The sequence below is a fragment of the Telopea speciosissima genome, chromosome 9 (genome assembly GCF_018873765.1).
Source record: "Telopea speciosissima isolate NSW1024214 ecotype Mountain lineage chromosome 9, Tspe_v1, whole genome shotgun sequence".
Taxonomy (NCBI): Eukaryota; Viridiplantae; Streptophyta; class Magnoliopsida; order Proteales; family Proteaceae; genus Telopea; species Telopea speciosissima.
In genome coordinates this window covers 3335613-3358572 of record NC_057924.1, presented here as the reverse complement: position 1 = coordinate 3358572, position 22960 = coordinate 3335613, and the positions used below count along the sequence as shown (strand labels likewise).

Genomic DNA, 22960 nt, shown 5'->3' with positions numbered 1-22960 from the left:
CCTTACCCTCCACCCAAACATATTACTCGGGTGAGGTCCATCCCCTCTTATTATGCAAGGTTGCGCACTACCTAACAATAGGTTTTCTCCTGTAATTTTCTGTCCGAGAGTATGGCATGTGTCTATCTCTCTCCTAAAAACAAGGAGGTAAAGGTCTCTTATTATGGGGAAGAGAGATAGACTCATTGGAGTGCTGGTGGAGGCCACACTCCCGAGCAGATTATTTTCCCTTAAAAAAATAAAAACCAACGCATGAAGCTTCGGCCACTGTAAGATCTAAAGCAATTCATAATGTATGCAACCTTACCCCACTTTGGAAAGAGGCTGTTTCTTGACTTGATCCCGCAGCTGCTAGTTTTTCTCTTCATTCAATGAACTTCTAATATATATATTTTTTTGGATTGAGTGTTCCCTCACCCACAGTGAAGGAAGAATCACTCACCACTGCATTGGTCTGTCTAATTAGATTAAGGAGTGTTTTCAACTTTGTAAAATAAGGAGGAGTTTATGATGACATATAAGAGATTTTTTTTTGTCTAAGTAAAGGAAAATTTTCGCCTCATTTTCTTACTTTCTCCTAACCCTAGAAAAATATTCTTTGACATATCTAGATCGGAATTTGCCACAAAGAAAGTGAGTTATTGAGTGATATACGACGACACATGACAAATTTAAGCTCTTCCATAATCAGATAGTAAGCAAAAACTCAACTGCGTACCTAGATGAGAGTTGTTTTGAAAATAGATGGCAAGAAAAAGAAAATAAAGGTTCTAGGGATCCAATCCGTGTTACAATTCAATACTCACCATACATATTCCCAGAGATGGGAGCAAAACTTCCTCTTGATAGATCCTGATTTTCTTGCTCCTTTAAGGAGTATTCAAGTTCTTTATCATGTGCACAGACATATAATGGGATACACCATATTCTTGTTCTTACAAGTAGACACCCAAAAAAAGAGGGGGAGAAAGAATAAAGAAAATTGATTATCCCCCAACAAAGAAAATGGAAGAAAAAAAATAGAGAAACCAGCAAATCCAGCACTGGAAACAAATCAATAACACCGTATTACCAATCTCATCGACAATTCAATGAGTAATTCTTTGCAGTGCCAACCCAGTGATTCCATGGTTATCCAACACAAGAACATCTTCCATGCATGACTCTCAGTATATCTTTTGCTTTAACCTGTGTATTAGATGGCAATTGAAAGCTTCCAGATGTGCGTCCTCAGAGAAAGTAATCTGGTGCAGGTTTTTTGGAAGGAGCACCTCTAGATTCCTGCATTACAGTTGATCTTTCAATAGTCTACGATATACCCAAAATATGAGAGAATATTTGAAAATGAAGTGCAGCATCAAACTTCATGTTTCTTTACCAATCAGTCACGCACAGCAACAGTTACAGCCATTCAATCAGTAGGTCCAGGTCATGGATTAGGATCGTATCATGGGAATGGCTTCTGGTTTATCAAGCTGAACCTACTAATTGAATGTCACAGTCGTGTCTCTGCATGTGATTTAAAAGTACATGTACTTTTCATGTTGCTACCATTGGTTCACTACAAAACGGGGAAAACAGCAAGTTAAATGTACTGACATGTGGAGCTGCTTCAAACACACGGAACTGCTTGTTCAGGTTCTCATCCAGCTCAAGAATTGCTGCCACATTGCCGCATCTGAAGCACATCCAGAAATAAGACAGACAACTCACTATTTTCCCACAAAGCAAAAACTTGAAGACCACAGGTCATTTACCTGTAACAGTAATTTGGAGCTGACCAGACTGTAACAATCTGGTTATTAAACATCCACTTATATCCCTCCATAACCAACTGATGTGCACGGCAAATATAATCAATGTTATTTGAGTGGTTAAAAGAAGTAACAACGTTGCCACCAAAGAGGAAACCAGCACCTCGGGGGCTTAAACCCCAACCCTCAACAATGTCTTCAGGGTCTGACCATAGAAGGTCACACATGGCACCATCATGGGGTACCTCCTGCTTCCGGTCAATTGTTCTAATCTGGAAAATGGATCCTGTTAATATCCTTACTTGGAGAAGATATTAAATAATAACACCAGATCGGTTCTCTGACCTGGTCCAATGTGGATATGGCAGGTGAGAGACCGCCATGGACACTAAATATCCTGTTCTCAATGAGAGCAGACAAGCTGTAGAAACACATCCAAAAGAAAAGTCAGGCATTATGAGGATCATATGAAAAGACAAAATAAATAATAATTGTGACTTCCACATTCAACGGTCAACCAACAACAAAGAAAATGCTATGGGAGACATGAACGAGTGCCAGGCCTCTTTAATGGGTCCCACCAATAATCTTTTTTAGTGTCTGAATACGATTATCTAGAACAACATGATGCATGCAATGTGTAGGATTAAGATCATTTGATGGGAAGCAATTTTGCCTGTCTTCTACAGTCTCTTGCATGTGCAAACTACGTACTACAGACCTTCCTATCTTTCATTAGACAAAAAGCCTGCGTTTCCTCTATCGAAAAATGAGAAGCAAACCTTAAGTAGTCAAATATATCTGTGCAATATCTCCACACATTAACAGAGCCATATTTACGTAGGCACTCATCGTAGAATCCATATACCTGGTGAGTGAGAACTGTCTGTAAGTCCACCAAAATAAACTTCAGTTTTAGAACTCATATATCAACGCTAAGGGGCTTTAAGATTTCAAACCTGAGTGATCTGACGGCTCTCATGATTACCTCTTATTAGCGTTATGCGATCTGGATACCTAACCTGCTTGTAACAGAACCTTTTCAATGAAAAATCAATTGGAAGGAAAAGAAAAAAGACTTAATGATTCTCTATTCTCAATTAATATATCATTATTTATAGAGGGGAAAAAAAATAATGCACTTAACTCTAAAGTCTAAACTGTACTTATTTATTTATGCTTATTTAAACTTTTGGTAGGTTAAGCTGGCCAAGGCATGAGAGAGAGAAAGAGCAGAGCACCTACACATAAGGAAACAAATCACTATAGAACTAAAGAAATGCATTGGCTAGCTACTGGTATTTATATGTTACTCTCAGGAATTGATTTAAGAAGAACATAATTCTTACAATAGGTGAAAATAGTTGAATGACACAAACCAGATGCTCAGACCCACTGACTCTATTTTTCAATGGGTGGTGGCAAGTGTTATTAAGTGTTACTGCTATTCTAAGAATATCTTGGGTAGTGTGTCGTGAATTATGGGTAGTATTGTAACTAATTAGTTTAAGTTCTGTCCTTTATTGTAATTACACTTCATAATTTATATATAAGTGGGTTATGGGTCGGGTAGACATTCTATTCTAGCCGTGACTTCTATTCTCTCTCTCTCTCTCTCTCTCTCCCTCTTCGGTTCTTCTTCTTCTCTTTGACTGCTGGTTTCTTAGGTTGATACTGATACATGGTATCAGAGCCTAACTAATCAGCCTTTCTTCATCAATCCCTGTATTGATTGTCTTTTAGGGTTCTTCCCTTGTGTTTTGCAGCAACCTATGCTGCTGTATCTATTCTATGAAATCCTAGTTGATGACTGTATATATATATATATATATATATATAAAAAGAGGGGTCTCCTTGGTATATATTATCCTGTGTTTCCCCCTTTGCATGGATCACATGGAAGTTATCAAGCATATGAAGGAGATTACCTGCAGCAGTGATTCCTTGGAGTTACCTATCTACCAATATTGATTTATCTCAAGTTTATTGCTGCTTTTCTCTCCAGGCAGTACCCTGTTTTATGGGCTTTTTGGCAGAATCGAGATCGGCCAGTACTGAGAATTTGGATATTCCTGATTTTTCAGGACATCACATTTGTCGATGTAATACATTGACTCTGCCCTTGCATAACAGTTCGAGCTTTAGGTGCAACGGTAGCGAACATGGTATCAGAGCAAGGAGGTCAAGTGTTCGACTCCTGGAAAGTGCATCGGAAGAGTTCTCCTGACATTTCTCACCCCTCGGTGCCGCGTGAAGGAAATGCCACGTGAGCTCCACGTGCAAGGACCATGGGAACTTGGCCAACATGTGCGGGGGAATGTTGATGTAATACATTGACACTGCCCTTCCCTATCAGTTTGGGCTTTTATGTGAAACGGTAGTGAACATGTTATTCTAGTAAGGTCATTCAACGAAATTTTGAGGCTGATCCAAGCCTTTGTTCTATGGAAGATTACTATTGCTTTGTCACTTGGCGATACCATGTTTTTTGGGGTTTTCTGGCAGAATCAAGATCTGCCAACATACTGGATCTGACCATGGGATTCTGGTTTTTTAGTCTCCGATTATCATCTAACTATTTGATTCTTATCAGATTTTGGGGTTTTGATATTCTATTGGCCTACAATCTCCAATCAGAATTGTAGCCCTATCCAAAGAGTTGAATTTAATTTCAATTGAGCTTCTATATCTGTCAGAATGTGGTATTTACTGTTGGGATACTGCTGGACATTCATCCTTATATATTTGTTTCTTTTGGGCTGCTGTGTATGTCGGTTTTGTGGTGCTTTCATTGAGATATTACTGTTGGTTATCCTTCTATATACATAATGGGCGCTTTTCAAAACCTCCACTGGACTCCCTCCATGCCCAAATTACATATATCAAGCTTAGTGATGCATCCAACTATCTTCTCTGGGCATAGGCAATTAAAGTTTATATCACCGCCAAACGGAAGATGGACTATTTGACTATCACCACCTGCGACGACTTATGTTGAGAATAAAGAGTGGGTGATGGAGAATGCTACATTACTTTGTTGGCAGTGGAATGGTATGGGGGACTTCTGTGGCTGCCAATATAATGTTTCAAACCACAGTCAAGGGTGTTTGGGATACTCTCAAAGAAAACTATTCTCAAAATAAGAATATGTCCAAAGTATGTGATTTATAAGAGAAGTTCTTCTCTTTTAAGCAAAATGGCAAATCAATTGACAACTACTACAGTTCTCTAAAGGGCATATGGGAGGAACTCAATATGTACCAACCTCTTCCTACTGATATTGAAGTCCTTAAATCTCAACGTGTTGAATTCCTGGTTGTTAAATTTTTGTCTGAATTAGATTCTGACCTTCAGCTTGACAAAAGCCAAATTCTTGAATGTGAGAAGATACCATCCATGAATGAGGTATCTTGTCGGATTCAACGTATTGTGTCTCCCTCCTTCGCCAAATACGAATCGTCCTCCTCTAAGGATAATTCAACCCTTAATTTAATAGTGGGTGTCATGACCGTGGTGTTGGTTTTCCTGGCAGAGTTCGAAGTTCAGGAGGAGGCCGAGGTCGTGGTGATGGTAGAGGCAGAGGACAGCCACCGGATCAAGGCATACATCAGTGTAGTTACTATGCAAAGATGAATCATATTGTTGATACATGCTGGGAGAAGTATAGTAAATTCGAGTGGACTCAACAACTATCTGTAAATGCTATTACTTCTTATTAGAGTTCTACAACATTATCATCTTTCAATGTCAATCTTGCTTCTACATCTGGAGGTAATCAGCTTGGTTCTCCATTACGAGATGAACTAGATCAACTACTTAAGCGTATTCAACAAATTGAGACATTTGCATCTACATCCAACTACAACCATTGCTCACTTAGGTACTGACACATTTCTTGCCTCTTCTTCCTCTAAACCATGTGATGCATGAACGATGGCTAGGAGTTGTTAGTTTCATTTTCTTTTTAATTCTGGTTTTATTTGTGGTTCGGTTCAATAGTTTGGGTCTTTTTAAGTGGTAATGTGATCACATCTTTTGTGTTAGGCTGCCAATGTAGGATATAGTTTGTTGCTATTTTTTTTGGTTTTATTTTAGAGAGTCATGTTAGAGATAAACTGTCCATGCGTGGGAGGAGTTATAGTTTGTATTAGAATCCCGGTTTCATGTAATGACTTGTTTATATACAGGGCTAACAAGCCATACAATAAGATTGAATACAAGTTTGTTTGCATGTGGTTGTGTCTGATACTGGGCGAAGCTTTAGCTATCCAACTGGTTCTCCGTTTTCCTCTATCTCTCTACGAATCAGGTCTGAACACTCTTCTTCTTCTCCTCTCTAGTTCCCTTCTTAAGGTATTGATGATCCCTTACTGTTACTGAAATTTCTGTCCATCAAAGTTCTGGTCGATACTTCAGTTTAATCACTGCTAGTTAGTGGTTTAATGGTGAGTTACTGATCTGAATCGAATTCTCAATTCAGCGTCTATGGATCGATTTTGTCTTCTTAAGATTTTGCTCCCAATCTGAAAACTATTGGTTGTTCATAGTAATCCTTCTCGTACTAGGATTGCCTGATGTAGAAATGGATGCCTTGTTAGATCGTCAGACATGGTCTATGGGTGAAGTAGGATGTGTTTATGGTGGACACGGGGGAGCTCGAACTCAACCATGATGGCCAAAGCAGCCTTCACTGTGGTAGGTGTCGAAGACCCATGATCGGGGCTTTAATAGATTTTGATGACCCATACTCGAGTAAGGGCAATGATGACTCAGATTTTCGCAGGGATGCCCTTTTCCTGATGCGACTCTTTTACTGAATTACGCCCAGGAAAGGAGCTTGTGCGGCATCGTTGGGTGTACACAGTCAAGTATCTTCCAGATGGTTCCGTTAAGAGGCTGAAAGCTTGCTTGCTTGCCAAAGGCCACACGAGTCTGACTATTTTGAGACAGTTTCTCCAGTGGCTCGTCTTAACTCTATTTGTGTACTTATATCCTTGGTTGTTAATCTTGACCAACTTCTGTTTCAGATTGATATGAAGAATGCTTCTCTATGGTGATCTTGAGGAGGAGGTGTATATGGATCAATCTCCTGGGTATGTTGCTCAGGAGAAGAATGTATTAAAGATTTGATGTGTTCACAAGGCCACTTATGGGCTATAACAGTCTCCTCGTCCCTTGTTTGATAAGTTTAGTAAGGTCATTTGTGGTTATGGGTTCACTTAGTGTTTCTCTGATCCATAGTTGTCACGACGGCATGGCGGTCCAAGGCGGTGGAGGCCTGTCTAAGCGCTTAGGCGGTAAAGCGGCCGCCTAAGCGGTAAAGGAGGTCTAGTGTTAGTTTTCCCCCTCCCCCCCCAAACACTCAATACATGATGGCATGATGCATCATAGTATCATACCTTATATCATTAAAAATTAAATTTAAGCCACCTCAAGGTATCAAAATGAAAAATCATACATGACACATAAAAATTCAGAATAATCAAACATCATAAATTAATTAAGAAACTAAAAGACATGGCAAAAAATCACAAATGACTAATCAACATTCTCTTATTTAGTATAGATAGAGAAAAAGCATAGATAAAAGTTACCAAGCAAAAAAAAAAAAAAAAAAAAAAAAAAAACAGAGAAGAAGTTACCATTACAAACTACACTAGTACACTCTATAGAGAAGAAGAAGCATAGAACTATAGAAGTGTTAACAAGCAAAAAAAAAAAAAAGAAGAGAAGATCAGAAGAAGTTACCGTTACAGAGAAGAAGCATAGGGAGTAGAAGACTTACCTAGCCGGAAAGGTAGGAGGAAGAGGAAGCTGACTTGCTGTTGCCGGAACTGGAACTTTGGAAGAGTTGAGTTGTTGTTGGAGGGAAGCAGTAGCAGTCGTTAAAATAAAAAATAAAAAAGAAAAGGGAAAACAGAGTTACACAGAAGTAGAAGAAGAAGAAGAAGACTAGGTAGGGAGTACCGGAGTAGGGACTTACCTAGCCAGAAGACGGGAAGATTCGAGTTGCTGTTGCCGCCTTGCTGGAACTGGAAGAGACGAAGAGTCGAGACGAAGAGTTGCAGACTTGGAGTTGCGCAGAGGGAAGAGACGAAGAGTCGAGGATTTTTGTTTCACTTTTTAGGGATTTGACGATTTCACCTTTTACCTTTTAGGGATTAGATTTGTAAGTTTTTAGTTTTAAAGCTAAGTTATCCCATGTAGTAGCGTACATTAGAATCCTTATACACAAACCATACAAATCAAACAAAAAGAATAAAAAAAAGAGCATGAAAAAAAAAAAAACCCATTAGTCATCAATGGCGGTCGACTTGACCATATGGCACACCAAGGCGTCGCTTTAACTGCCTTGGCGACTCCTAGATGGTCAGAGCGAACGCCATTCATGACTCATAGTAAGCATAGTCCCGCTCAGTGCTCATAATTCCGCCAGGATGCCAAGGCGGCGCCTTGACAACTATGCTTATCAATGGCATACTCTTCATGGATCTGCTCGGTGCTAAGTGTATGTGTTGAGAATGTGCTTAAAATCAGTACTTTCCTACTCAGTGCATCAGCCACTAAGTTCTCCTTTCCTGACTTGTACTTCAAAGGCAAACTCCTGTAAATAAGAAACCCATTTTGTATGTCGATTGCTAAAAGACTTCTGTGAATGAAGGTGCTTGAGTGCCTCATGATGAGTGTAAAGAATGAACTCTTTACCAACAAGATAGTGTCTTCAATGTCTTAACACTTGGACAACAACATAGAGTTCAAGATCATATGTCGAATACAGCTGCTTGGCTTCATTGAGTTTCTCATTGTAAAAAGCTATAGGGAGTCCACCTTGCATCAGTACACCTCCCAGACCAATATGTGAAGCATCAGTCGCCATCTCAAATATATGGTCAAAGTTTGGTAAGCGTAACACTGGAGCCTCTATCATCTTCTTCTTGATCAGTTGAAAAGCCTTGGTTGCTGCAGCTGTCCATTCAAACTTCCCTTTACTCTGCTTGATACTGAGGCAATATGAGAAAATAAAAAACTAGTAGAAGAGGAAGAAGAGACGAAGGAGGAGGAAGAGAGGCTCCTGTTAGAACTACAGCCGATACCCTCTTCCCTCACTTATACCTTTACTGATAACTTCAGAAAATAGAAAAGAGTACAATAACTTTCCTAATTAGAATAGGAAAGAAAATAGAAAGACAATCTCCTATAAAATAGAAACTACTAACACAGCAAGAACTAAAAGAGGAAACATATCCACGATAGAGGGACTCCCTCTATCATAATTTACATAAGTGCATAAGGGCACCACGATAGTTTTAACACTCCCCCTCAAGCTGGAGCATATAGATCACCCATGCTCAGCTTGGAACAATTCTTCCGGAATAACGGACCGAATAAGGGCTTAGTAAACAAGTCACCAAGCTGATCTGTAGAGGAGACAAATGGTGTGGAGATGAGCTTCTTCATGACAGCATCTCTCACTAAATGACAATCAACTTCAATATGCTTGGTCCTCTCGTGAAACACCGGATTGCTTGCAATGTAGATGGCAGCTTGGTTATCACAAAACATCTTCATGGGAGTTGAAACGGGAAACCCTAACTCTTGTAGTAACGATTTCAGCCACATCAGTTCAGCTACAGTATGAGCCATAGCTTGAACTCAGCCTCAGCACTAGACCTAACCACAGTAGATTGTTTCTTGCTGCGCCAAGTGACTAGATTTCCGCCAAAAATGTACAGTACCTATTAGTGAACCTTTTATCACCAATAGAACCAGCCCAGTCAGCATCAGAGAATCCCATCAGATCCACTCTCTGATGTGATTTTTAAATCAGCCCCTTTCCTGGAGCTCCTTTTAGATATCGTAAAATGCGACAAGCTGCCTCCCAGTTAGGCTTTTTTGGAGACTGCATAAATTAGCTAATGACACCCACTGCAAAGAATATGTCCGGACGAGTGACAGTCAAGTAAATAAGCTTTCCCACCAACCTCCGGGATTGATGTATATCTTCAAGATCTTCACCACTAACAGCCTCTAGCTTGTGATGAGGATCCATGGGAGTATCAACAGGCTTAGAAGCCAACATACCTGTCTTAGATAAGAGATCCAACACATATTTCCACTGGGATAGGCTGATTCCTTTTTACTACGCAGTACTTCGATTCCAAGGAAATACCCAAGAGGACTTAAATCCTTCATCTAAAAATGCTGATGTAGATAGGACTTAACTGATGCAATTCCTGACTCATCACTCCCAGTAATTATTATGTCATCAACATAGACTACTAGCACAACCACCTTGGAATAGTTGCTTCGAACAAACACAGAATGATCAGCATAACATTGAGAGAAGCCACAACGAGTAACAACAGTACTAAACTTGTCAAACCAAGCTCTGGGTGACTGCTTCAGCCCGTATATAGCTTTATGTAACTTGCACACTTTGGTACAATTTTCCCCCTGAGCAACATACTCTTGAGGTTGCTCCATGTAAACTTCCTCGTGGAGATAACCATAGAGGAAGGCATTCTTGATATCCATCTAATAAAGTGGCCAACTCAAATTGACAACCATAGAGATGAGAACCCTCACAACATAAAGACGAGCTACAGGAGAAAAAGTCTCAAAATAGTCAGCCCCATAGGTCTGAGTGTACCCTTTAGCCACAAGGCGAGCCTTGAGACGTTCAACCAAACCATCAGGATTGTATTTGCCAATGTATACCCAACGACATTTAACAACATCTTTACTTGGAGGTAAATCCACTAAAGACCATGTTCCATGTGATAATAATGCATCCATTTCGGTATCCATTGCCAGCATCCAACCAGAGTGAGATAAGGCCTCAAAGAGATTACGAGGAACAGAATCAGTAGACAGGGAAAAAGCAAAGTTGTGAAGATGAGATGGAAGATGGGAAACAGATACATACTTTTCAATAGGATAAGCAGTTAAGGACTTAAGGGTGCAAGTACGCTTACCTTTGCGATGAGCAATGGGAAGGTCAAGAGAGACCTCCAAACTTGGATTGGATTGGATAGCAGGTGGAGCAGGGTCAGCACTAGTAGGATGCATAGACTTCTCGCATCACTGGTATACTTGCAAGGGCTTGTTAGGAGTAGTAGAAGTGGGAGACGCATCAAAAGGAATAATCGAAGGAAGAGGAGGAGGAGCATCCGATTCTGTGGGAGAAGAAGAAGTGGGGGCAGAATAATAGGGAGTATTCTAAAAAAAATGATATCAGCACTAACATACTATCTATGAGACACTGGATCATAGCACTTGTATCCCTTTTGAGTGCGAGAATAACCAAGGAAGGTACACTTAACAGCCCTAGGTGATAATTTATCAACATGAGAGTGAAGAATTTGAACAAAACAAACACAAATAAACACTTTGGGTACAAGCGGAAAAGGAGAGCCACTAGGGTGGAGAATAGAAGAAGGAGACTGGTTATTCAGCATAGAGGAAGGCATGTGGTTAATTAGAAAGCAGGCAGCTAGGACAGCATCACACCAAAAATTTTTAGGAACATGTATGTGAATCATAAGAGACCGAGCAACTTCTAACAAATGCCGGTTCTTACGTATCAGCTACCTCATTTTGTTAAGGGGTATGAGCACAACTGGTTTGATGAATTATACCATTATCCAAGCAAAAGTTAGAAATACCAGTTTGAACATATTCAAGGGCATTATCAGATCTGAAAATTTTAATAGGAACACCAAATTTCGTTTTTATTTCATGATAAAAATTCTTGAAAACATTAAGAAACTCAGTTCGGTCTTTTAACAAGTAGACCCAAGTAGAACGAGAAAAATCATCAACAAAAGTAACAAAATAATGGAACCCAAACCTATTACTAACACGACATGAACGCCAAATATCTGAATGAACTAGATGAAATAACGACAAACTACTAGACACATCACGAGAAGGAAAAGAAGATATATGATGTTTTCCCAGTTCACAGGCTTCACATTCAAGGCGGGTAATGGATTTATAGCTAGGAATCACAAGTTGGAGCTTGGAGAAGGACAAGCGACCAAGATGATAATGCCATTGTAGAGGAGAAGAACCACTAGTAGATGTAGCAGCTGCAGTAGATGGGCCTGTGCTGTCCAAATAGTACAAAACCAGCTTGCTTAACCCCGCCACCAATCGGCCGCCTTGTCTGAACTCTGATCTTTTTGTTATTGTTCGTAGTCATGGTGCCAAGGCTGTCATTCTTGTCGTGTATGTTGATAATATTATTATTTTTAGTAATTACTCTTCTGACAATGAAGATGTCAAGGCATATTTACATCAGCATTTTCAAATGAAGGGTTTAAGGATGCTCAAATATTTTTTGAGAATTGAAGTTGTTCGTAATAAAAAGGGTGTTAGTTTGTCTCAAGGAAGTATGTGCTTGATCTTCTATATGAAACCGACATGTTGGGCTCTAAGCCCGTTGATAATCCTATGGATCCTCATCTGATATTTAGGGTGTGTGGTGACAAAGAATTTGATATAACATCAGTACAGGAGGCTGGTTAGAAAACTTATTTATGTGACTGTTATTCATCCAAATATTTCCTCTGTTGTTGATGCCATTAGTCAGTTTATGGAGAATCCTAAGTAGACTCACTACGATGCTACTTGTCGCATTTTGAGATATCTTAAAGGTGCTTTCAAGAAAGGTCTTGTTTATCGATGTCATGGTCATACTGATATTGTAGGTTAGTCTGATGCTGATTGGGCTGGGGATAACAACGATCGTAGGTCTACTACTGGATATCACACATTTGTTGCTGGTAATCTTGTTACTTAAAGGAGTAAGAAGCAGACTACAGTGGCTCGGTCTAGTATAAAGCCTGAGTATAGGGTTATGGCACATACTGCAGTAGAACTGATGTGACTGAAATCTCTCATTCATGAACTACGTCTTTCAGTCACCAAAGTCATGGAGATGTATTGTGACAATCAGATTGCTATTTGTATTGCTAGTAATCTAGTATTCCAGTGTTCCATGAGCGGACTAAACATATTTAGGTCGATTATCACTTTGTGCGAAATGTTGTCATGCAGAAGCGTTTGTTAATACCAGCAATCAACTTGGTGATATATTTACTAAAGTATTGTTTAGGCCTGCTTTTCTTAGTGGTTGTTCCAAACTGGGCATGAGAGATATCTATGCTCCAGCTTGAGGGGGAGTGTTAAGTATTACCACTATTCTAAGGGTATCTTGGGTAGTGTATAGTGAATTATGGGTAGTATTGTAACTAACTAGTTTAAGTTCTATCTTTTTTATTGTAATTAAACACTTCATAGTTCATATATATATAGTGTGTCTACTACTACTCTAAGGGTATCTTGGGTAGTACTGTAAATAACTAGTTTAAGTTCTATCTTTTTTATTGTAATTAAACACTTCATAGTTCATATATTTATATATAGTGGGTCTACCACTATTCTAAGGGTATCTTGGGTAGTGTGTAGTGAATTATGGGTAGTATTGTAACTAACTAGTTTAAGTTCTCTCTCTCTCTCTCTCTCTCTCTCTGCTGGTTTCTTATGTTGATATTGTTACAGGTAGCATGTTCATCTAATATCTACTTGTATCCTAACTCCTAAGATACTTGATACTGTGGAAGTGTCCAACCCAAAATCTTAAGCAAGAAGGTGGAGAAGCCCAACTGGTCTACAAGGGCATCCAAGGTAGAGTTTTCCAATGTGGGAGTATTCCCAACTCTACCCCTCACGTGTTGTCCCTCTTTTGGGTGGCAATACATGTGGCATGTGTGGCCCTCTTTTTGGGTGACCATACATAGATGTATTATTAACATAGTAGGCCTGATGGCTATGCTACCATGTTGAAGCGTCCAATCCAAAAGCTTAAGCTACTAGGTGGAAAGGCCCACTTGATATATGAGGGAATCTATTAGGTACTTGACCTATGCACCAAAAGCTCTAGAGCTGATGGAAAATCAAGCCCTTTAACCTATCCCATACTAGGCTGGCCCAATCTAGCACCCATACACTAGAGTGGGCCCCATTAGGCACATAACAAACCACCACGCTTCCGCATCTATTGTCCTCGGTGGCTCTCACTCTGGCGATAGGTAGTTCTTTCCAAGCAGCTCCACTTTGCTCCAGGGTTTTCCCATGATGGTAAGTAGCCCTTTCTTGACGGCTTTCACTCTACTACAGGTAGTCATTCTGCTAGGTAGCTCTTTTTGTGACTCGAAATCGTGACGTGGTGACTGGCTCTGATACCAAATGTTATGTAATTGACCGATACATCAAAAGCTCCAGAGCTGATGGAACACGTTAAATCAAGCCCTTTAACCTATCCCATACTAGGCTGGCCCAATCTAGCGCCCATACATTAGAGTGGGCCCCATTAGGCACATAACAGAATCCAAGGTCCCAGAGTTTTCAAATGTAGGATTATTCCCAACAGGTACTTCATTCATATCCTTTGTGCCTTCCAGATTTGATTAGTGGTATCTGTCAAAGATTCCCTTTTAGAACCATGCAGCTGAGTCCGTGACCGTATCTAAGCTTTATGGAATCAACCTGTTTGCTGTCTACTGTTATCTGATATCTATGTCGAGTTTGAAATTAAACCAACTAACAATATAGCAGGCAAATATTTTTAAGGAATTTCAGTGGATGGTCCTCTACAAGGGCCTATCAAAATGGGTTATACAAGCTGGCAAAGGGTATTTGTTTTATCAAAGTGGTAATTTTTCTTTAAGAGGGAGGGTAATGTAGTCCTAGAATAGGTGATAATCCTACTAGGAGCCAATTGGAATCAAGCTTTGGTCAAGCCTGCTGTTTAGGGCTGTTTAGGGGCTGTTTTAGGGCAAAATTAGGGTTTAGGATGGGAATTTGGGAATGGGGTTTATAGGGTTTTAATCTGCAGGTTCAGAGGGTCATTATGGTATAAAAATATCTGGATTTGGTTAGGTTTCAAAATTCTGCAGATTTAGGGTTAGGGTTCCGGGTTTTTAAAATTAGGAAAATAGCCAAAACTAGGGTTCTGATGGGATTCAGGGCGGGGGCTTAAGGTCGAGTGTTGGAGGGACTAGGGGGAAGGTTCGGCTGCAGCAGGGAGGTTTTCTGATGGCTGAATATGTCCCAGCAGAAAATTAGGGTTTTTTAGGGTTTAAAGGATAAGAGGGATTTTAGGGTTTGGCTGGACAGAATGGGCAGCAAGTCTGGTCGAGTGGGGGAGATGGTATGGGAAGGCTGTGCTCTGATTTTGGTGTAAAACAGAGATAGGATGATGGCTGGATAATGCCTAGATGATCTAGGGTTTTGGAAATTCAAATTGAAAAACAAGAGGGATCGAATGTGGGAGGGAAGGAAACTAAAACAGAAATTTAAATCTCAACTTACTATAGGATTCCACCGGCAACAAGTTAAGGGATGAAGGATGAAATCACCTTCGAAGAGAGACCCTCCCAGCCGTCACGGCGTAAGGAGTCGCAGGATTCCACCCACCCTTCCACCTTGATGTAGCCACAAGGATGCAAACACTCTTGAAGAGCAAGGAGCAAGCGGCAGATCAGCACAAGACAGAAAACAGTCTTTTAGTTCAAATTTCAATTGTGGGGGAGCCTCCCACGATCTCTTATATTTATAATAAGGCCATAGGCCAATTCCTACTACAAATTAAATGCCTCTCCTTCACAAAAACGTGGAAGGGAGAGGTTTAAGTCTAATTAATTACTTAAAACAGTATAATGACTTAACTACCCCTACTAACTTAAAAATAAAAGAATCTAACTTAGAACAATTAACTTAAGTGAAGATTCCATACTAGCCAATAGGATATAAGAACCTATTAGCCAATAGGAACATTTCACTTAAATTAGACCAATTGAACCAATTGGATGCAACCAATTTAAGCCGGTTCAATCTAAAAAACAGAAAAATAACTAAGTATGGAAAAATAGAAATCCTAGCCTACGGCTCCCTATTTAAACCCTAAGTTTAGGGTTTCTTCTTCTTCTTCTTCCTTCTTGGAGCTGCATCAGAGGGGGGTTTGTTTGTACCCAGGTAATAACTTCAATACTCTTGTCAGGTCAGCATCCTCAATGATCCAATTAGCAAGATCCTCAATGGAAGCTATGCAGAGGATATTTTCTCCTCATACCAAACCCCTTTTCATTTTTCTCAGAGGCACCTATACACTGGCCATTATGATTACATGCAACATACAGGCCATATCAATACAATATGATACAATTATGCTGGTAATGACCTAATATGAGAAAGCTAACATATAATAAACAAAACATAGGATATAATATAAGCATATTCATCAAAATAAATAAATAAATAAACATAAATCAATGTAAACTCGAGAAATGTCTATAAGAAATGTTGTTGCCTTGGACCCAAGAAAGAGCCTGGACACCTAGGAGGCGTCTAGGCAATGCCTTGTGTGCATTTGTGGTTCAGTTGCCCAATTCAAGCAAAGAAAGCATAACCTCTTCTTGTTCAACAATTGTAGCCTTAGAGGCTTGCTCTAGTTGAATTAATAAATCATGCTCTATAAACTTGCAAATCAATTAAGACTATGGAGCTAGGCATTGTAATACTGCATATGTATTATGCAACCGAACTTGGGATTTGTTATCTTTTCCATTGGTTATTGTATTTGTTGCTGATTTTTGTAAATTCGGTATCATCATAGTAAACTTATTTTTTGAGTTACTTCATATTTATAATCATTTATGTGAATTTTCCATTGCTTTGAAGTATTTCTCACGTGTGTGGGTGTATTTTACACACTTTTTTTTGTGTGCACACGGGTGTGGGTGTGGGTGTGTTTGTGCATGTGTGCATGTGTCCATTAAATAGCACCTCACATCACCCCTCCATGCACCTTCCCGCGCACCTTGCATCTCAAGTGCCAGGAGGCTTTAGCACCTTGCATGCTTCTCTTGCTTTAATAACTCTGGCTTGGTATACAATCCACATAAGTAATTTAGACTCGGTGAGAAAAGGGAACAGTTACAAGCATTTAGGCTCAGGACATTAACTCCTGCTATCAGATCCACCCACTATGGTGCAGTCAACTTCTGTTCACTGCTGTACAAATCCTGATAAATGACCTCGTATTGATGCAGTTTTAGTTCCATGACTGAACTCAAGTTAGCTGCACATAAGTTTCAAGTTTCTTGTTCTTTATTTGGCAATAGTTCTACAATAGCTGCCAACCTGACATAAACTTCCTTCTGGGCTTGGAACCAGCAATTAACTGGTGCTGTTAACAGAATGAAAGATCCAACTGCAAGATCTCCAAGCCAGGAAAATAATCAAGCACTAGGAGCAATGAACTGAGAAAAATTATTTTTGTTTCACTACCTAGAAAAGAACGAGATGGACTTTTTAACCTAAAAAATCCGATAGTATTCATAGAAAATCATCAGATCAGTGGATTTCCAGGTTTGAAAAGTGACAACTATTCACCCAATTGCTACTTGTTAGAATCTTTGTCTGTTAGCTAATAGTAGAATTTTCTGCAAGAATCTCATAGTAATGAGTCGTCTCCTATCTTGAATATGCTCTGTAACAAGGTTCTAAATCTTGGTTTCGAGGCCGGTTTCAACCAGCCAGAAAACCAAGATTTCCCAGGTTTCAGTCGAAACCTGGTATTTTTTGGGCAAAACTAGACATGTCATGGGCTGGTCAAAACTGTTCGAAACTGAGCTGGATGAAATTGGTTGAAATTGGTTGAAACTTGGAATTTTGGTTGAAACTGGTCGAAATTATCGAAATTTCTGAAATATTGCCGAAATATGTTGAAAAACCTGATTAATACAGTAGTACATATAGGTTCCATCTCGGAAACTTGGGAAATCGAGATCTTGAACCATGCTCTGTAAAGTCCCCTTTCTCTATCTTTTCATTTATTTAACTCCAGCTGTTTACAGGAAGAAGTGTGTTGGGTTGGGCGGAATATGAAGTTTCTGGACTAATGATGAACTCAAACCCAATAGCTAGCAATTTGACAGGAAGCACCCCCTAAACTTACTACAGAAGGTATTAATATTGGTGCAGAAAATCAAAACATTTGGCGGTCCAAGTTCTACCTGACCTCCCAACCGAAAGGGTATCATTTCAACCTTCTCACGAATTAGTCAAAAGAACCTTCAGAACATATCTAAAAAGCACGTAAACATATTGCTTAAAAATTGCATTCTAACTCAAGAAAACAAATATTAGTTTTGGGAAAGGAACAATTAATATTACCTTCAGGGCCAGAAGAAGCAGAAATGTCTCAACAGAGTAAAATCCCCTGTCAACAAAGTCTCCCAGAAACAAGTAATTTGTCTTTGGACAATCACCACCGACTTTGAATAACTCTTTCATATCATAGAACTGCCCATGAATGTCGCCACATATCTTCAGAGAAAACATCAACAGCTATAATTAGGTAGCTTTTAGTACACTTAGATTCAATCCAAAATAATACATTAAGGGAAAGGTTTTCCACGATGCCAGTGTGGAGGGAATCTCCCATGCCACACCAATGGCGGGCAGAGACTGATATAATCCACATGGGACCCACATGGTCAGGGTAGGAGAGAGAAAACACACAAAAAAAGCCCATGTGAGAGGGCACGCTGGCACCATGGGGAACTTTTTCCCAATATATTATTATTCATTTCAGGTCCAAAACTTCAACTTCAGAAAGATATAAAAAAATATCAGTATTGCTCAAAGAGTTAATAAACATTTTCCAAAATTTTATATGAAAATAAAAGCACGTTTAAGATAATGATCTTTATAAACGGAGACGACAACAACAACCTTATCCCAACTAAATGGGGTCGGCTACATGGATCCTTTCAAAAACAAAGGAAACTAAGAGAACTTAAAAGAAATTGAATAGGAACGGTAAGTAATGGCAAATGAAAGATGAAAGTAAAAGGAAAGATGATAGCCCAGGAATTCAGGACAATCTCAGCTACATAGCCTACATGGTGTCGATAATGTGGATCCTTGCCCTCCAATAGGCTCTATCTGAGGTCATACTAGGTACAAGACCCAGACTATGCATGTCATTCTTCACAACCTCACCTACGGTAATTTTAAGCCTGCCCCTAGCTCTTCTAGCTCCTTCAATCAGCGTCAGATCACTTCTCCTTTTGGGGCATCCCCAGGCCTCCTTTGTACATGGCCAAACCACCTCAAGAGACATTCTCGAAGCTTGTCGCTGATTGGGGCGACTCCCACATCCGCTCTAATACGTTCATTCCTCACTTTATCCTTCCTAGTTTTGCCGCACATCCATCTTAACATCCTCATCTCTGCAACACATAGCTTCGCTATATGACACTTCTTAACAGCCCAACATTCCGCTAAATACATCATAGCCGGTCGGACAACAGTCCTGTAAAACTTTCCTTTAAGTTTCAAAGGAATGTGTCGGTCACACAGAACTCCGGTCGCACCTCTCCACTTCATCCATCCTATCTTTATAAACGGAGTATGGCAAACAAAAATACATCAAAGTCAGATGCACTTCCATAAATAAGGTTGGAACAGAAACAGTAAGCAAGATTTTTTCTTTTCCAGTAGGATTTGGACCTTGAGTGGTTTGAGTTTATAGACACAGGCACAGAAATAGAAGGGGGTGGGGGTCAAAAATTTCAGCAACATGTTAGATCGACTCGGACTTCCATTTAAATGGATCCTGAGTATGGATCCAGATCTTGATTGAACAGGCAAAAAGTTGGATATCCACATACCCTATAGAGAAAGATTTGACCCATTTTCAGGTTATGACAGAAAACAAAACTGCCAAAAGAAAAACAGTGAAACATGGGGTATCCATGGAAGTATTGAGTATCGACTATATCCTCCTTCCCTACCCATCTCTCATATGGTAACCGTCATACTGTGTCCAGACCCACATTCCAATGTGTTCCAACAAGGAAATCTCCTTGATCAATAAAATCAGCCTGATAAAATGACTATGACAATTTTCTCTGAACAGTTTTGACATATTTTTTCTCCAACCGATCAAAATGATAAGATAATGGGACAGTATCCACAATAAGATCCTGAGATGATTCAGCAGTAACAAAACAGGATGGGCTTAGAGAAGGACCATAGAAGCTGTCCAGCAATCTATTAGTAGTAAATTCTTACAAAAGCTTGAAATCACTTGAGTTGCCTCTAGGATTTGCCACATGGAGGTCTTAGATTTTTAACTCAATAAATGAACTTTTTTCAACGTTCACTACTTCAGGAAAGCTTATTTTAATTTTCTCCATCATCCACTGGGTTAGTGGGGTAAATGCAGCACCACCAAAATCTGAAAACTTTAAATCCATTCTTCATTTAATGAATTGCAACCACATTAGATCTGAGGACACAGATCCTATATATATATAACTTATAAGCCAGATATGGACACCAAAATATTTTTTTATTGGGAAATAGTAAAAGTAGCCATGCCAGGTCAACCTGGTTTGGCAGCTGCACTAAGCCATATTGACCCAGTAACAACATTTATTAGCAAAACATAAATGTATAAGAATCGTAAGCCTATGTCAGAGTGTACCTATGAGATCCCCAATCCCAACAGAAACAGACACACACAAACTAATACACCAAAATAACAACCCATTTCTACATATATCATTCTTCGAGAAAATTGTGGAAGTTTATCCTCCTTTCCCCCAATTCTACTCAACAAAATCTTATTCAGACTACTTGGGGTAATTCATAAATCTCAACACTCTATTTAAGCCATATTTTCTTTTTCCAACTTCATAAGATCTCACATCTTCTCTCACTACTTCATCCCATTTTCTTTTTTGGCTTCCCCTTTATCTTTTTAGAGTATTCAACTTGAAACATACCTGCCTCGCTCCCCAAAGGAAAGTTTCTCCTTTGCCAAAGAAAGAGAATTTGATGGAAACCCTTTATCCTATTTGGGAAAGCAAATTACAGAACATACTAACCCCTTTTCATTTTTGAAACCCTCGGGCTTCTATCCCCCACCCTTCCTCTCCCTTATTTCAAATCTATTTCCAAACCCTTTCTCTCTTATCACCCCTATATTTCTCAACTTAATCCTTTGGGCCCATACCCATAAGACAAAATAATTTTCCTGTATCAAAAGCATGGTTTGATAATTGGCTCCGATGATAATTTTTTGTGGCTTTTAAACCACATTTCAGGGTTCAAATCCTTTATTCCATATTCCTCATACACAGATTTTATAAATGTGCATACAGATTACACAATATTTTATTAAGTATATACATTGATAATTGGGTATATATCCTGCTAAACGCGCGAGCCTTGTGCACTGGGTACAGCCTTTTTATTGATAATTGTGTATACACTTTAGCTTTTGTGTGATAATAAGATATAGTATCCTAATTTGGGGCTTTCAAGAATCAAGAAGATCCTTCTTTTAGATTCAAATATTCGCCCTAGCTTCCAAACTGTATCATTCTAGTAATCTACTTCCATCACAAAACCGCAGGTGGCTATAGACTCAGGCCAGCTGGAGGAAAATAGGTTCTGCAGAGGGATAAGTTGCACAAGTGAAGCCTAAGTAAAAACAAATCCCAACTAGGAGCAAAGGGTCTGACTAGCAAAAAAAACATATTCCCTTGTGAAAATCATACCAGGCGATTATAACGCAGATGAGCTGACAAATATGAAGCTTCGGAATTCAGAGGATGCTCAACTCCTTTTACATGGTTTAGGCATTGAAATTGATAACAAAACAAAATTCATTTTTCGGGGTACACGGCTTCTTCTTTTTTTCCCCTTTTCTTGGTATTGGGGTGAGGTGTCGGGGGTGTGGCTCCTTCAAATTCGAATACAATACATACACAAGTATTTTCTAAAGATACCGAAATCTGAAGATAACCATCATATCCGAAACAACTCCACTACCAAAGAAATTTTAACCGGATCGATCGAATCCAGAAAATTACTAATACGGAGATAAACAAAAATTATGAAATGGATAAATAAAGAACAAAAAGAAATATAAAAAAAAACTCCGAACGGAAATCTTCAAAAACAAAAAATGAGACAAATAACTCCCGCCTTCCACCCCCACCCCTAATCCAACAGAAAAGGAAGAGAGATAGAAATATTTGAGAGATGATTACTGATACAGAATGGGTTAGTTATAGCTTACAGTGACTGGTGCATCAACCCTTTGAACGTTACTCTCCTCGACTAGGATTTCCATGGCTTTAAGGCAGAGAGCCTTCACTTCAGATTCCTGGAGAGGCTCGCATTTCTTCAACTGCTCTATTTGCCTATCCAGGTCTGACATCTCTCTCCTCTCTCCTCTCTTCTCTCTCCTCTCTCCTCTCTCCTCTCTCGTCGAAGCAATCTATTTGCAGAACCCTTTACCTCATCTCATCTAAAAATTCTTTCTGAAAATCTCCTCCTCCAACTCCGAGTCTAACTTGAGCCGCCCTTTTACTGAGGTAATGAACGCTACTGTGATGGGACTGCTTTTGAGTTCTATGGACTATTTTCCTTTATTTTTTCGGGTTTGCCCCGAACCGGAAAGGATCATTTGCAGGACACGTGGAGGTAGAGAGAGATAGGTTGACAATTCTTCATGGGCTTTGGATTTTGAAGGCCCAATAAAGATGGGCAGATCAAAAACCCATTCAATAATTTAGTATTTGGACCTATATATCCCAATTGGGTCAAAGCAAACTTAAGATCAGGTCCATCTGGCCTCTAGAGGATAGTTTTCTTCTTTTTTTTTTAATAAGAGTTGTTCCTTGTAAATTGTAATGGGAATTATGGTTCACTCATAAGGGTTAGTATTAGAATATTCAATTTTTTTTTTGGTGATAAACGAAGATTCATAATTGTTTTAAGCCAATTTTTTGGAACCTTAGGTGAGGAGAGAATCTCTTCATCTAGGTTGATTTGCCGTTGTGATTAGATTCTTGGAAGGACAAATCTTATCATTTTTTTTCGTCTCCTATTATACAAAATTCAAAATACCCTTTCTCAAAGCAATCAGAGAATAAGATCGCATGAATGAAGAGATTATCAATTCACCGTGAGTGAAGGAAAATTAGGTCTGTTTTTTAAAATTTAAATGAGCAAAAATGTAAAAGTGATTTATAGTTGTATAAAGTTTACCAAAAAAAAATAAAAAAAAGATTTATAGTTGTATAAATTTAAGTATTTAACAACAAGCCCTTTTTTTT

General features: G+C 39.2%; 1 protein-coding gene across 1 annotated transcript; it reads right to left on the bottom strand.

The window, feature by feature from the left end:
• Positions 1-768: 768 nt before the first annotated feature.
• LOC122639676 (serine/threonine-protein phosphatase PP-X isozyme 2) lies at positions 769-22130 on the bottom strand. The gene is made up of 8 exons (XM_043832568.1): positions 21919-22130; positions 17997-18149; positions 2714-2776; positions 2537-2622; positions 2100-2175; positions 1758-2026; positions 1600-1678; positions 769-1281 (listed from the first exon to the last, which is right to left on the bottom strand). The coding sequence occupies exons 1-8, from the start codon at positions 22057-22059 to the stop codon at positions 1231-1233; spliced, it is 918 nt and encodes a 305-aa protein (XP_043688503.1). The 5' UTR covers positions 22060-22130; the 3' UTR covers positions 769-1230.
• Between the last annotated feature and the right edge of the window lie 830 nt (positions 22131-22960).

What these genes read in the sequence shown, in the direction of transcription:
- LOC122639676 (XM_043832568.1), bottom strand. Translation starts at nt 22,059, where the DNA reads ATGTCAGACCTGGATAGGCAAATAGAGCAGTTGAAGAAATGCGAGCCT. An exon ending in TGCTTCTTCTGGCCCTGAAG is followed by an intron (nt 2,777 to 17,996) that starts GTAATATTAATT and finishes TGTTACAAGCAG; the next exon opens with GTTAGGTATCCAGATCGCAT. An exon ending in GCTCCAAATTACTGTTACAG is followed by an intron (nt 1,679 to 1,757) that starts GTAAATGACCTG and finishes GATGTGCTTCAG; the next exon opens with ATGCGGCAATGTGGCAGCAA.